This window comes from Suricata suricatta, chromosome 2 (assembly GCF_006229205.1).
Source record: "Suricata suricatta isolate VVHF042 chromosome 2, meerkat_22Aug2017_6uvM2_HiC, whole genome shotgun sequence".
NCBI lineage: Eukaryota > Metazoa > Chordata > Mammalia > Carnivora > Herpestidae > Suricata > Suricata suricatta.
In genome coordinates this window covers 93,565,626-93,580,797 of record NC_043701.1, presented here as the reverse complement: position 1 = coordinate 93,580,797, position 15,172 = coordinate 93,565,626, and the positions used below count along the sequence as shown (strand labels likewise).

Sequence of the window (15,172 nt, the reverse complement as noted above, 5' to 3'; positions counted from 1 at the left end):
GTGACTCAATCATCCATCACACCTATCTTCTATTTGCTTTCTAAATTGCAAAATATGAACTATAATGGCAAGAACATTATTTTGCTAAGTCTTTCCCATTAGAAGTTATGTAGTTCATAAACCCATTGTCCTCTTTATGGCTTTACATAACAGCAAGGCTCGTCTTCAGAAAAGATGTTTAGACAGTCAATCCCAAGACTGTGGTGCCCACGAGAGAGATAGGCAGATTCAAGGAAAAGTCCTCACCCTTCTAAAAGAGTGCCATGGAAGTTTAAATGTCTACGTAACATAAATGGGAACAGACGTTGATTTACAAGTTTCATCTACATGACATCAAATCATTGGGATGAAATATGGAAAACAGAGTCTATCATCTAGATGTTTGATGTCATGCAAAGACTTGGACTATTCTCTCCAAGTCCTGCCTACCAGAAAATGGTATAAACTTCAGCCCTGAGCCTCAAAAGTAGTATCTAAACAGATTTTCTGTTGAACAGAAGTTTCCCAAAGATGATTACTCTACCTGGAAACATAAGTGAATTTCTCTCAGTGAACATTATCTAGTTCTCAAAAAAGGGACTCCAGATTTGTACTTATAGTATATTAAAACAAAATTTCTTTTTCCACATTATTTGTCATCTCAGCAAACTTAGTTGTAACAAACTTTAGGTATGAAATCATAGATATAAAGGGGAATTATTTAGTTTCAAGGAAACACATTTAAGACCCAAAGGCACTGAAATCTGGCTAACAAATAGCTGTCCAAAGAAATATAAAATAAGTGACTTCTACTTGGCTTTATCTTACCAGTAAATGAAGCATAATCTTAAAATATTCACTAAAATTGTATAAAAAGGAGGGGCGCCTGGGTGGCTCAGGTCATGATCTTGCAGTTTGTGAGTTCAAGCCCCATGTCGGGCCCTATGCTGACAGCTCAGAGCCTGGAGTCTGCTTTGAATTCTGTGTCTCCCTCCCTCTTTCTCCTCCTCCCCAGCTAGCACTCTGTCTCAAAAATAAATAAATGGTAAAATTTTTTTTAATTGTGAAAAAGTGCGACTCCATAGTTTCTCAGTTGTATTTATATAATAATTAAATGCATGACAATTCCATTATTACAAGCAGATAGTTAATAAATTGATCTGAGTTGCTTAACGTCCAAAAGATCTGCTATTTCTGGCCTAAAAAGCTCCACATATTTCATGGAAAGCTTTCATCTCTTGATATCTCTGAGTATTACACACATGTTGGAAGGATTTTGTGCAAGACAAGAGTTTTATAACCCACTGTTCCATCTTAAAAATAAAAACAAATCAATTTTAGTCACGCAAATTGTTTTCTTTCCTAGAACTGTGAGGGAAAAGCTATAATTGAACATAGCTCCTCTTTTAATTAGTTCTTATTATTTGGAAAACTGTATAATTGCTACACAAGTTCCTGGAAATTTTTGGCTTTAAAATTTCTAACTCAGAAGGGAAAAATGTTGTCTTAAAATTTTTACAGTTGATTTGACCTTTTTAAATAATCATAAAACCATGTTGGAGCATTTGAACTACTTTAAATAGTTCTTCACTGTAGATAATATAATTCGCCTTTCAAAACTTCAAGCACTTCAAGATACTTCCTGGACTTTTTACCTGAGCTCTATACTGTCTAATAATATCATATCTCTTTGATGCTCAGCTCAAAAATGAAGTTTGCAAGTTTCCTAAGGAAGACAGGTGTGCATAAGATCAATTTACTCCTAGGGTCAAAGAGCAGAATTCTAAGGGTATCTAGAGACACACACCTATAGAAATTGTAATTTTTTGATGAAAATTGGTACAATATGTTGCACAGATGAAAGAGAAAAAAATGTTGTTAAACTATACTTATTGCTAAAATAAAGAGCAGATAGAGCAGACAGCTTTCTAAAATTTATTCCTATGGATCTTTTTCTTCTGACCTGTTCTGATAAAACTTCTTGAAACATCTCTACATGCTGAATATAAAGAAAAGAATCTGGACAATAAATAAAAGTGTCCATCAAACCAGCAGTAAATTCATATGCATCACTCTTCATTGAAATAAAGTATCAATAGACAAAAATCATTACTGCTTTGTTCCCAAGATTGATTGACAAGTTCAGATTTGAAACCCACATCTTCTTTATTTCTTTTTCAGAAAGAGAAAATGTGGGCTTGATTTGTGAGCTATGATAAATGGTCTGGGAAAGATGGTGGTAGGGCCAATTTGATATGTACAGTATTTCATATTGGCAAATTGTTTCAAGAAATTCCACCTCTTTCCCAAAATTTCATCAACATCCTTGGGAAAACACACACTATCATGAACATAATATATTTGGTTGTCATTAACAATTGAGAATCCATTTCAAGACTAGGATGCATCAACCACAGCTCTTATAGACAAAATAAGACCCCAAATCATTTTTGCAGTATTGAGCATGATTTTTAGATGACAACAAATCATTCTTTATTTCAAAATTGGGTCTAAAAGTTAATTTATCATTCTATATTCCATTAAAATTTAATTTGACATTTCTCATTTTGAAATATACTTATTTCAAGAAATCTAAATGTAAGAAGAAAATATTCCTTTTAACAAAAAAGGGAAACATATATTTCCCACTGTAAATAGTCTAGTTATAAAAAGGAAGGAAAATTATAGGTGTTTCATTTGATAGGTTCTCTTATATGTCAGATGAGGTAGAAAAGCACAAAGAGCAGTAGCTTGGAGTTCTTAAATGATATAAGGGTAGTAAAAATCTAGGAGTTAATTTCAATTTTAAAAGTGTTACCAATTTAGATGTCCAAACCAAATGTTAGATTGACTAAAATGTATTTGCAAAGAACTTCTCACTATATTATTGTTTAGTCACTCCTATTCTTGATAGAGGAACTATACAGCTTACAGTTAGGGCCAAAGGAGTGGTGTCTCCACATTCACACTTCTCCACTAAGACCCTGATCACCATGTACCAGCTGTGGGATATTAGGAAACCTACTGAAACTCAAAAGGGGCTTGGTATCCTCATCTAGCGATTGTGAGCACTTAGCTCACCAACGAGTAAAGATGAAAAGAAATGAGAAACTAACAAATATTAAGTCTTCAATAAGTAGTCTAATGCTATTATTATCATTATGTTATTTTTACAATTATATTATTTTCCATTCTCTTGGCATTAAATTATATTAAAATATGATAAAAATAAGAGCAATAACTATAAAATATTTACTTAGTTGTCATTACTAACAAGAAAGAACATACATATTTATTATGGTCTTATCTCACTTCTCAGACAGAATTTAGCAACCTCTTACATATGACAAGAATATTTAGAAGTCAGTCCTCTAAAATTAGAATAGTGATGATACGTTTGCTTAATAACAAAGAAAGAAAATAAAATATTGTACTTATTTATGTCCCTTGACCAAAATTACTGACTAGCTGTCTAAGGAACACTTGCTTTATGAATATGACAATAAAGGGCTTAATTCTTTGTTCTCAAGTGTGTATTTTTTTAAATTTTTGCCATAGGTGGGAAAGAAGCAGAGAAAGCCATGATTCCTATTTTAAAGATACTGCATCTAGAACAGAACCAACAGTTTGATGAACTGAGAATAATTAAGCTATTCAAGTTTCCAGTCACAGTTTTATATTAATGGATTTTCAATTTGTTTCTATCATTAAAGCAAACAGGTATGAACCAAAGACAAGAGAAAAAGATATAGGCTGTTTGGACTGTGTATATACCCAAATGACTGGACTGCGTGGATGATGTAACAAACATACTAAGTTTTAAACATTCTACTTGATCATTTGGCCTACGTATTTTAGCAAAGGCCATATTTATATGTACAAATACTATGATTAGAGATACTTCATAAGTCAATTAAGAAAAAAATAGTTTACAAAAAAGTAACAGAAATTTTTGAGTATATTTTCTAAATTAGAAAGCTCGCTCAACTCCCCTTTCTTAGTTGGCATACTAATAATCTCAGTGAAACAGAATCGTTCTGGGTCAGACTCTTCCCCCAAAGTGAATATTTCTTAATAACTACTATTTTTAGATACTTTGACTTTTGGAAATCCTGACCACTTACAAATTATCAATTAAGGTAGTACAGACTATAACACACTGGCTTGGCAACTTGCTATTTTTTAAATCACAGCTTGTTTGTATCTAAGGAACCCAACTCAACAGTTCTAGTCTACGGTCTTAGCTAGGCTTCAGTGTATGTCAAGGGATTCATTTATTATTTCAACAAAACCTTCTGAATATAAGGGACCTCTACTTCATTTTTGAAATTAAAAAGCCATGAAGGGATTGCCATTTATTCTCTCATTCATTTATTTACTGAATAAAATAGGCAAAATTTCAACAACTACTAATGTCCTTCTTTCACAATGAAAATTGTTCCTATTTTTTTTTAACAGTTAGAGATGCTGACTTCATTAGCTTTAATTAGGAACAAGAGATATTGTGTCCTGCCCACTATAAACAAACAATTTAAATGATCTTTTATAAACAATCACATAAACATTTGAAGAACTCTTAAAGAATTAACCTTTAGAAAAAACAATGCATCCAGTGCTCATCTGGGGACTATGGATGAGACAGAACAATTGGAAAAATATTTTGAAGAAACTGAAATATACTGCTTAGCAGGCATTCAATAAAACATTAAATGAAGAGAAGACATCTGACAATATTATAACCAAATGAATGAGTATTCAAAGTTCCGTGCAAAGTATACTCTTTGAGGGGCCAAGAGGTAGTTAGGTTTCACACTTTTTGATAGGGTGACTTAATACAAGGGGTTTCCAACACTTCTACTGTAGCCAGTATCATTTCTTCTCTCTTTAATGCACTCATTTATTCATTGACTCATCCAGCCAGAGTTATTGAATAGTTCTTTTTTGTCATGCTGTATATATTAGACATTTGTGACTTAGATTGGGGGTTAACATATTATACGGTGGCAAAAGTTCACTGTGCTTTATAACTCCCTAGTCTTTCAAATAATGAATAGAAAAGAGTAGCAATGTGATATGACAGAGAAATTTTAAGAGCCATTAACTGAATTCACACCATGGCCCAGTAGTTCTGTGGCTTATACAAACTACTTAAAAAATTAGCCATAATGTTTATAAAATTTCTAATCTAGGACCCTGCATTTAAGACCTCAATGAATAAATGTTTAAAAAAAGAGGAGGGGGTGCCAGGTGGCTCAGTCGGTTAAGCATCTGACGGGCTCAGGAGATCCTCTCATAGTCAATGAGTTTGAGCTCTGTGTTGGGCTCTGTGCTGACAGCTTAGAGTCTGGAGCCTGCTTCAGATTCTGTCTCCCTCTCTCTCTCTGGTCCTGCCCTGCTCATGCTGTCTCTCTCTCTCTCTCTCTCTCTCTCTCTCTCTTTCAAAAATAAATACACATTAAAAAACTTTTTTTAAAAAGACCTCAATAAAGAGCACCATAATTATTTTATAATATGGTAGGCTTGGAATACATTTTAGTTCAACATAAAAGATATCTGATATTACTGAATATTTTTAAAACTCACAAAAAATCTTAAATATATCCTTCCATTATTTTAAAGATGAGTGATAACTGCATGGAAGAAATAATTATGTGAACTAATTTAAATATTCTATTTAACTTTTAAAATTATTTTTAAAGCTTATAGAAAACATGAAATTTTTTCATTTGCCTGCAATATTCTTTTTGTCATAGATAAAATAGAGAATAGGAACCACAAGAACAATATATGTGACAAAATTTGGCTGGTAAAATAAGCAGCCAACTTATATCCTTCTATAGGTTCACAGAGAGAGGCTTTCCCTCCAAAGATACTATCACAATCCAGCAACAATTAAAGAAAAAAAAAAAGAAAAGGGTCCCATTTACTTTTTCCTCCATCTTCATTTGCTGCACCCACGATGCCAGAAAGATCTTCAGTTTTAATACGGGGAAACAAGGGTTGTGTTAAGAAGTAAATGCTTATAAAGTATCACTACATAAAGTATTTTTCTGGGAGTTTATCTCACTAAAGACCCAGATTAGAAAGGAGTTTATATATTCATATGGGCAATTCTTTCCCAACAAAAGAGTTTATGGAGTATGATCCATATACCTGTCAGTCAACCCACTCTTACACCCCTAAGCCAAGAGAGCAAGATTATTTCATGACTCCATGCTTTTTGCAGTCTACTTTCTCTGCTTAGTCTGAGTGCCCCCCCTACTCCCACTGCTTTACCCCTTGAAAATTCCCAATATCCTTGAAAGCACAGGCCCAACAAAACTTGTTGAAGGCTTTCCTGAAATCCTTCAGAAAGAGTTAATTATCTTATCCCCTCCACATCCCTCCACATCTAAGCATATTTGTTCTCTAGAATAGTAAGTATCACATATTTTATAATCCTTGAGCAAGTCAGCTCAAAATTCTAAGCGTTATCACTGTGCCTGGTATACAAGATGTGTTCTATGAATGTTTTTGAATGGATGATTTACTTTCTTGATTCCTCTACAAGTTCACAAGTACTTCTACTCATACAAGTTGAATGGCAAAGAGACCTAGTGCAATTCAAAATTAACAGAATTATTATGGTTTAAATGTAGTTTCTAAGTAACTATGAACTTTAAAAGCTGAAATTTGACATTTCTTCAGCCTAGCTAAATAATACTGCTTCTCCTCTAACTAAGCTCAGATATGGTGATTGCACTGGGAAGTTCAGAAAAGTCTGCTGATATAAAGTGTCTCCATTCCAGTCATCCCAGGTACCATTCTTCAGGACATTCAGTCACTTTCAGGAGCACTTGATTCACTTACCATTTCATTCAAAAAACAATAATGTATACTTAATATCTGTTTTCACCTTATGTAATGAAATTGTGTTCAAAGGGGTTCTTTAAACAAATTTTTAAAACGTTTTATTTATTTTTGTTTTGAGAGAGAGAGAGAGAGAGAGAGAGAGAGAGAGAGAGAAGGAGAGCGAGCCAGTGCATCAGCAGGGGAAGGGCAAAAAGAGAGGGAGACACACAATTCCAAGCAGGCTCCAGGCTCTGAGCTGTCAGAGCAGAGCCCCATGCGAGGCTGGAACCCACAAACAGTGAGATCATGACCAGAGCCGAAGTCAGACGCTTAACCAACTGAGCCACCCAGGCGCTCTCAAAGAAGTCCTTTGAAAACATTCTTACCCACCATTCGCTTTGTGATGTGAGAACAAGCAGTACAAAATATAAGCTCTCCTTCCCTGCTGGGTGTGCATAATCCATTTTTAGGTAAAGCCATAATACCCCAAATAGTATTATGATAATAAAAAACAGAATTCCGTACTGCAGATCTATGGATATAATCATATGCTACACTAAGTTTCAGAATTTAATGTATCATGCAAGTTATCAAGTTAACTTGGTAAACAAATTCTTATGTGATATATTAAAGTGTAATATCCCATTAGAGTTCCTTTAAAATATTAATATTTCTCAAGTTGCAAACAAAGGTAAACAGAATTTTTTTTAATGTTTTTAATTTATTTTTGAGAGACAGAGAGAGACAGTGCGAGCAGGGGAGAGGCAGAGAGAGAGGGAGACACAGAATCTGAAGCAGGTTCCTGCCGGACACTTAACCGACTGAGCCACCCAGGTGTCCCAAACAGAATTTTATAACAATGAAACTCCTAAAGTTTTGTAATGCAATTTTTTAGTTTCATTATAAATTAACCCAAAATATTTTCATAGGCAACCCAAGTCTTTAAGTAAATAAACTTATTTCAGCGATTATGTGAATAGTGTAGATATTTGAGCATATGTATTTTTTTCCAAAATAAAAATCTGGAAGGTGGGTAGAATTGCCCTTAGTGTCTCAAAACCAAATGTATTATTATTATTATTATATTATTAATTGTTATTTTATTTTACTTTAGAGAGAAAGAGAGCAAGCAGCGGGGGGGGGGGGAGAGAGAATTGTAAGCAGGCTCCATATTCCATGCAGAGCCCAACATGGGGCTTGATCTTATGACCCTGAGATCAGACCTGAGCCAAAATCAAGAGTTGGACACTCAACTGACTGAGCCAACTGAAACACCCCTATATATATTGATTTTTAATGTATTTTTTGAAAATAGTGATTTTCTATCATTTGAAAATCTGGGCCTGTTTGCAAATGAAAAATGACTCTGAAATGAGAAATTGAAGTATGCATGATACATAGGACAGCAGAAAGTCACTAAAACTTAACTTGTGGAAGAACTTGCTTATTATATCCATAAGTTTCAAATACATCAATAGTATTTTCCCCTTGGGAATTTATAAATAATAAATTTAAAAATAATGCTCCTAAGATTTCTTATGCAGTTTTTTACTTTTGCTTTACACTAAACAAAACACCCCCCAAATCATACATTACCAATAGGTTAAAATTTCCTAAAATCTTACACGTGAGGTAATATTGACATATTTCTCCTTAAAACAGTCCTTCACAGGGACTGAAAATATTTTTTAATGCCAAAGATTAAACGTCCTAAAAAAACCCCTCCATATCCAAAAGAAAGCTCTTACTTTGTTGCATTTCTTGCTTAAATTAATTTTAAATTTCTTTGTTTAGAAGGACAAAGTAGCAGAATATATATATGTGTGTATATATATATATATATATACCTTTCAATTACTGCTTACACTTTGTAGAAAAACTGAAAACAATGAACTAGTTGATTTTTTAAATTCATATTTTCAAATATAATTTGTTGTCAAGTTAGCTAACATGCAGTGTATACAGTGTGCTCTTGGCTTTGGGAGTAGATTTCCATGATACATTGCTTACATACAAACACCCAGTGCTCATCCCAACAAGTACCCTTTTCAATACCCATCACCCATTTTCCCCTCTCCCAAAACCCCCATCAACCCTCAGTTTGAGATGCGGTTTATGTATATACAATGGAATACTACTTGGCAATAAGAAAGAATGAAATCCTGCTGTTAGCAACAACGTGGACGGAACTGGAGAGTACTATGCTAAGTGAAATAAGTCAGTCAGAGAAAGACAGATACCATATGTTTTCACTCATATGTGGGATTTGAGAAACTTAACAGAGGACAATGTGGGGAGGGAAGGGGAAAAACAGTTTCAAACAGAGAGGGAGGTAAACCATAAGAGACTCTTAAATACAGAGAATCATTTGATGTTTTAATGTGAGAGGGAAAATATACATATTATGAAAGGGAAAAGTTATTTACTCCACCATGAAATGAGATTGCTGAGGCCAGCATTCCTAAAGTGAGCTAGCTCCTCAGAACCAAGAATGCTGAGTGGTGCTATGTGCAAAAGGGAATGTGTAGTCCAGTGAAGTTTGGGAAATGCCTGTTCAACAAAGTTAAGTAGGTAACAAAGGACTTTTCAGAGCATCTAATATGCTAATATCCATTCTAAATCATGACATATGTTATAATAGGCCCAAGTTTCCAGAACTACTTAGTAATTTTTTTCCCTTTTCTTTTTTGCAGAGGGAGATAGCATGCTTGGGCCACCGGCCATATACCTATACAACCACAACTAGGTCTTGACGTACCTTTTTTTCTTACACATATTCCTTATGTGTCTTTGTAGCAATATTCAGGTCCCCTAAACCAAACATTTTTTAGAACTTTGATGGAATGGATCCTTAAGCCACTTTCCCTTGTTTAAAACTTACATTTCCCTTTTACAAAGAGTGTTGTTTCAATGGACATTTGTTTTCTAATGTGCCACTCTCAGGAGAACAAGTACCAACCTGAATGCCTCAAGGTATTCAATATCTCCCATGGGAGGATCAAGGCCACCTGTCCAGGCGATATTGATATTGTATCCTTCTCCAAGGCCTGTTCCAACCTAGGAAGAAAAAAAACACAACACCGTGGGTAGAGGAGGGTGCAGGGAAGAAAGCAAGGAGAGAGGAAAACAAACACATGTGAGCTCTTGAAATAAACATCAAACAACATGTCAAATCAGCTCAACCTTGCTTGACAACCAGTGCTCTGGGTTATGCACTTGTTCTGCACTGGTTCCTGGTCCCACGGGACAGTTCAGTAATCTCGTGTAATTTAAAACACCAGCAAAGGACAAGAAAATTAGGGGTAATCATGCAATGCAATTACCTGAAAGATAAAAATAAAAGTGGGGCTCTAAAGAAATAAACCGAACCTCATTTGGGGCTCCACTGCCAGGGAAAAAGTTCCCTTCATCATAGCGATGGAGTGAAATATACAGGATGCTGGGGTCAGCATAAAAGGCCTGCTGTGTACCATTTCCATGGTGAACATCCTACAGGGAAAAGAAAACAGATGACAAATACAGTAATGTCTAACTCTGCGTGGAGACAACTTTTCTTATTCCTAGTTCCCTTTCTACCCCACCCTCCTTCTCATTTTCTGTCTTCTCACCATGTCTCTCTTTCTTTCTCCCATTCAACTTGCTTCCACACCACCCCCTTTACTTCCTGAACTTTCAGGCAAATTACCCTTTAATGCACTCATTTTTTAAACTGGCTTCTAAAAATCAGGAAACCACAGCGAACATGCCCTGGAGACTCCAGATGAGCAGTCACTGAGAAAGCCCAGTCCTTTGGTACAATTAGATATTTATACACCGGCCCTTTGTACTCTTTGCTTCAGTGATGGAATCTCGCATCCTGTTTTATGGAGGAATTTTATGACTTATTAACTGCCAACAGTTCATAACCCCTCAGGCTTAATTAACTAGCCTCATTGGCCTCTGAAGAAAGACTAATGTTTAAACTACAAACTAGTATTTTGCAGAAGGATCTATGGCTTACAGAGCATTTTCGCAATTCTTGACAGAACACTAAACATACGTGTATGCATTGATTTGCCAAGTCCCACCATTAAGGTCAAAGGCTTTGCAACCAGCTGAGTAAATTGGCTTTCTTGGAGCATTCAGTTCAGTTAGCAATCCCTCAGCAGTTAGAATCACTTCAAAAGAGACGCCAGATGCAACAAGGACTTCATACTTTATTTTGGTAAAATTGTAATGGCAAGAGTGGAAGACACAGGAGCATGAGCTCATCAGCTATTAAATCATTTGGGCCAACTCAGAAAGATGGCCATGGAGCTTTATGCAACCTTGTCCAATCTGCCTAGTTTTAATATTATATCATGACCCTCTTTCCCAGTCTCCTTCCTTCTCTTTTTTCTTTCCCCACACCATACTCCCCTTTCCTTTTTCCCCAAAGAAAAAAATCGCCTGTATCATTAAAATAAAAGAAAAAAAATTCTTAGGACATTGGTATATGATAATGACTTAACAGTTATTTGGTTCTATTGTTATGAGATAGATATATGCTGGAAATGATAAAAGAAATGGGAAAAATAAAATGGAATTTTTTAAATTAAAGAGCTCAAGTATTAATCTCAATTAATATGCTTCCTAATATTTCCTGAACAGACAACTCTCAAAAGTGAATAACCTATATACTTGTATTCAAAATAATATTACTGCTACATGTGCAACATACATAACTTCAAGTTATGTTAAGGTTTTAGTCACTTGTAACTATGTACTTATATTGTACTTTATTTTATATCAGTAAATATCCTACGAGTTACAACAATGATCCCTACAACTTTTGTGTCAGGCATTGTATTAAATAGTTTGAATGGATTATTTAACAAGTGTATGAGGTATATGATATTATCCCTAGTTTAAAAGATAAGTAGATTGGGGTTCAGAGTTTTCAGTAATTTACTAAGACTATACAGAAGAAAAGGTACAAGATTGGATCTTGAATCCACTTCTTACTCCCAAGGCCAACTTACACTTTCACTTAACATTAATTACCTCTTTGATCTCACTCTTAGCAAATCTGTGAAGTAAGACTGGTGGTCATCATTGATCCTTACTGAGGTTCATATAACTTGTCTTCACTTTAACCTCCAGCCCAGAGCTCTATCACTGAACACCACCAAAGCCTCCCTTTGTTGGATTCTGAAAGCCTGTACTGAGCTTGCTATCCACAGGGTAGACATATACAAATCGCCTCCTCCTTTTATTTTATACACATATCCAAAATCATTTAAGGAATCACAAAATACTGGGGAAGGTATAAATCCAGAAACTTGTTCTGGCTGAAGGCATACACATCAGGGGAAAAATAGCTTACTGAAAATATATTAATCCAGAGATTTCTGAATGTTCAAAAAAAAAAGGCAGAGATAGCATAGCTATTTTCCTTTATGTGAACAAAAATGAAACTAATTCACAAGGTGTTTTGAGTTTTCTACTGGATATCTAGAGGATGGGCAAACAAAATACTATGAAAAACTGTATTGAAAGAACACTTGCATTTTTACTACATGACAGAAGTTTAAGCCAGCATTGGAAGAAGAATTTGTTCTTGCCCTAAATGGGTCTATATTTTGAAAGTGAGAAAAATAACAAACTGATTACTGTTGTTTCTATAGTGATGTTATAAAGGTTTATTTAAGAAGGTCAAATAAAAGATGATAAATTGTCTTAGATATAAAATCATTTATCTTGAAAAATGTGGTGATGCTTATTGCACACATTTCTGAATAAGAAATACAGTCTTGCACAGTATATAATAAGGATCCAACAGACACCATTAAAATGCACAAATCCATTCAAAAAATGCTGGAATAAATTTTTGATTCCATGTTCACATTCACAAAGTATTTAGGAATAAAGACAAGTCCAAATATGCCTTTTGTTTGGGGCAACAATTTATAATATAACCTTGAGAATACTTCAGCTTTCTCTGCTGTAAAATGTTTATAATAAGTAATTACTACTCAGGTATGATCTGAAGATTTTCTTTCCATGGCAACAAATATATACTAGACTCATATAAGAAAATTATTGGTGATTGTGAGGAATTACTATAGTAATGAGATGAACTAAATCATTAAATGTCTCAAAATTTACTAGGATTTACTGAGAAATGCTGAAAAATCATTTCAATATTTTACTGGTTAAAAATATATTGTGAAAATTTATTTTCTATCAGTATTTAGGACCAATATGTTTCATTATAGTGTTAAATAGCTTTAAACAAACCATATATCTGACCAGCTAATATCACTATAAGTATTTAGTACAGGCACTTGGACAATTTTTTGTCAAATTTGGTGCTTGATTAAAAATAGAATTGCCTAAAATCTAAGGGCATTTGAAGTGATTTGTTAATAAAGAAAGTCTAAAATGCATTATTTTCAATTAAAAGTCACATTGCATAAAAGCTACCTGAATCATGCAGGCAAATCCTACTTTCTGGGACGGTTCATGCCCTGAACACAATGAACAGTGAGTTAAAAGCAAGTGCACCTGCTCCCTCTCCTCACCACTCTGAATGTCTCTGGAATCTTCCCCAGAAGGAGAACTGGAATGAATAAGCTCCACAGATCAACTAGAATCATTCCTGCCCAAAATACTCAACGGCTCTGAATTTGGCTGTGGCCCCAAATAGGAGGTAAGTTAGAGCTCTGGATCTCTATTTACAAGGCATATAAAAATGCTGAAACTAGCGGCTGGACAATGGAGTAGTTTTGCCCTCTGTTGGTTCAAGAATCTTTGAAGCTAGTTCACAATAATTAGCCTAAAGTTAGTAACTTCAGATATGCAGGAATGGAATTCTTTTGCCATTGAAGAACCTTCACTTCTCCTTTGCTAACTTGCAGAATAGACCTGTCAGCCAGGGAGAACGGATGTCTCTGCGCCACGTGGCACTTTAAAACTTCCTTCTCGGCAGCTGGAAGAAGCAAGGGAATTTCCTCAAAGTATTCCTGCAGCTGCAGAATTTGGAAGACTTGAAAGTTAGAATATGCGGGCTGGTGGTGATCTCAGAGGCAACCCTTTGGACAGATCTTCATATCTTTGGAGGATTTGAAACAAAAACTTCCCCTCTACTATAGCCTGCTGGGAAATCAGTATCCTTTGTGATTGGATAATTGAGCAAATTTATAATCAAAGGCCAGTAAGCTTAGAGGACACTCCTTGTCCTCTACCAAACAACTTATTTTACAAATCATATTGAATTATCTAGAGCAGTCTTATATTAATATATAAGAATATAAACATTAGATATTTAACATAGATATGCATTATGTGTACATAAAAGCAAAATTTTATATACAAATCTTGTGACATACAAAGTATCTTTCACAAACAAGGCATTTTAGCTTTTAAGTCTCTTGTAAAATTTACTACTTTAGAGTCTGGATTTCACAAACGTGTTTTCAAAGGGACCTTAACAGTTTGTGATTATCTTCACAGAACCATAAAATAATAGCAGGAGAGATTCCTTAGAAATTAATTCTTCCTTAAAAGATTGTTAAGGATAGGACAGTTTAATAATCTCTTTTCTGTATAATTTTGACAATTTTAGAAAACTTGGAAAAATTTTCCTACAATCCTTGGTCTTAATCAAGTTTTTGGCTTATCTTTATGGTACTAGACGTATATTAAATTACTTTTTAAATTTACTATCTTATAAATCATGTAAATCTATAATTTTCAATTACTGAAAATGTCATTTTGTATGTACATGGGAATAGAGGTATTGATGTTCTCATTTTTGTAAAATTTTAAGACCTTTAAGACCTTGCTGCTGTAGTATATCTAGACCTTCAACACATTTCTTTAATAGTGAACTATGACCTACAGTGAAACTCAAGCATATTTGGAAAATACATGGGAAGTTTTCAGCACCAAAGTGCTTGATACAGTACGTGGAAAACATCCATTCATACCAAGCATTAGAAATGGTTATCAGTCTTTCATTCCTTTTATCTTCATTTCAATTTAACTACGTATTTCTTCACATGGCTTTGTTCACGCTTTCTAAAACCCAGTAGTGTGCTTGCTTAACTGAATCAGAGGGCTGGATGGTGAGGCCACGACTTCCCAATAAGATTTAATTATGAGTGCAGATATGAACAAGATTTAGACTATTAAGCCTTGCACTTCAAAAAAACTTTTAACATATTTTGCCTTTAAATCTTTTATCACCTGCAAAAATTAATTAAGTGCAGATGTAGCAGGTTCGCTTTGGATGCCAGGGTTCATTTCCTGTCTATGCTTTGTCAGACAACCTATTACACCTCCTCGTGAACTGGAGGCAAACTGAAAACGGGGCTCATAAATCACCAGTCAGTTTTCTTTC

At 34.6% G+C, this 15,172-nt stretch overlaps 1 protein-coding gene across 1 annotated transcript in view; it reads right to left on the bottom strand.

The window, feature by feature from the left end:
* HDAC9 (histone deacetylase 9) overlaps window positions 1-15,172 on the bottom strand; it is a 912,954-nt gene that overhangs the window by 175,207 nt on the left and 722,575 nt on the right. The window contains exons 22-23 of the mRNA XM_029929772.1: window positions 10,180-10,299; window positions 9,770-9,867 (exon numbers count right to left, since the gene is read on the bottom strand). Of these exons, the coding sequence (XP_029785632.1) occupies window positions 9,770-9,867; window positions 10,180-10,299 (218 nt within the window). The remainder of the gene's footprint in view (window positions 1-9,769; window positions 9,868-10,179; window positions 10,300-15,172) is intronic.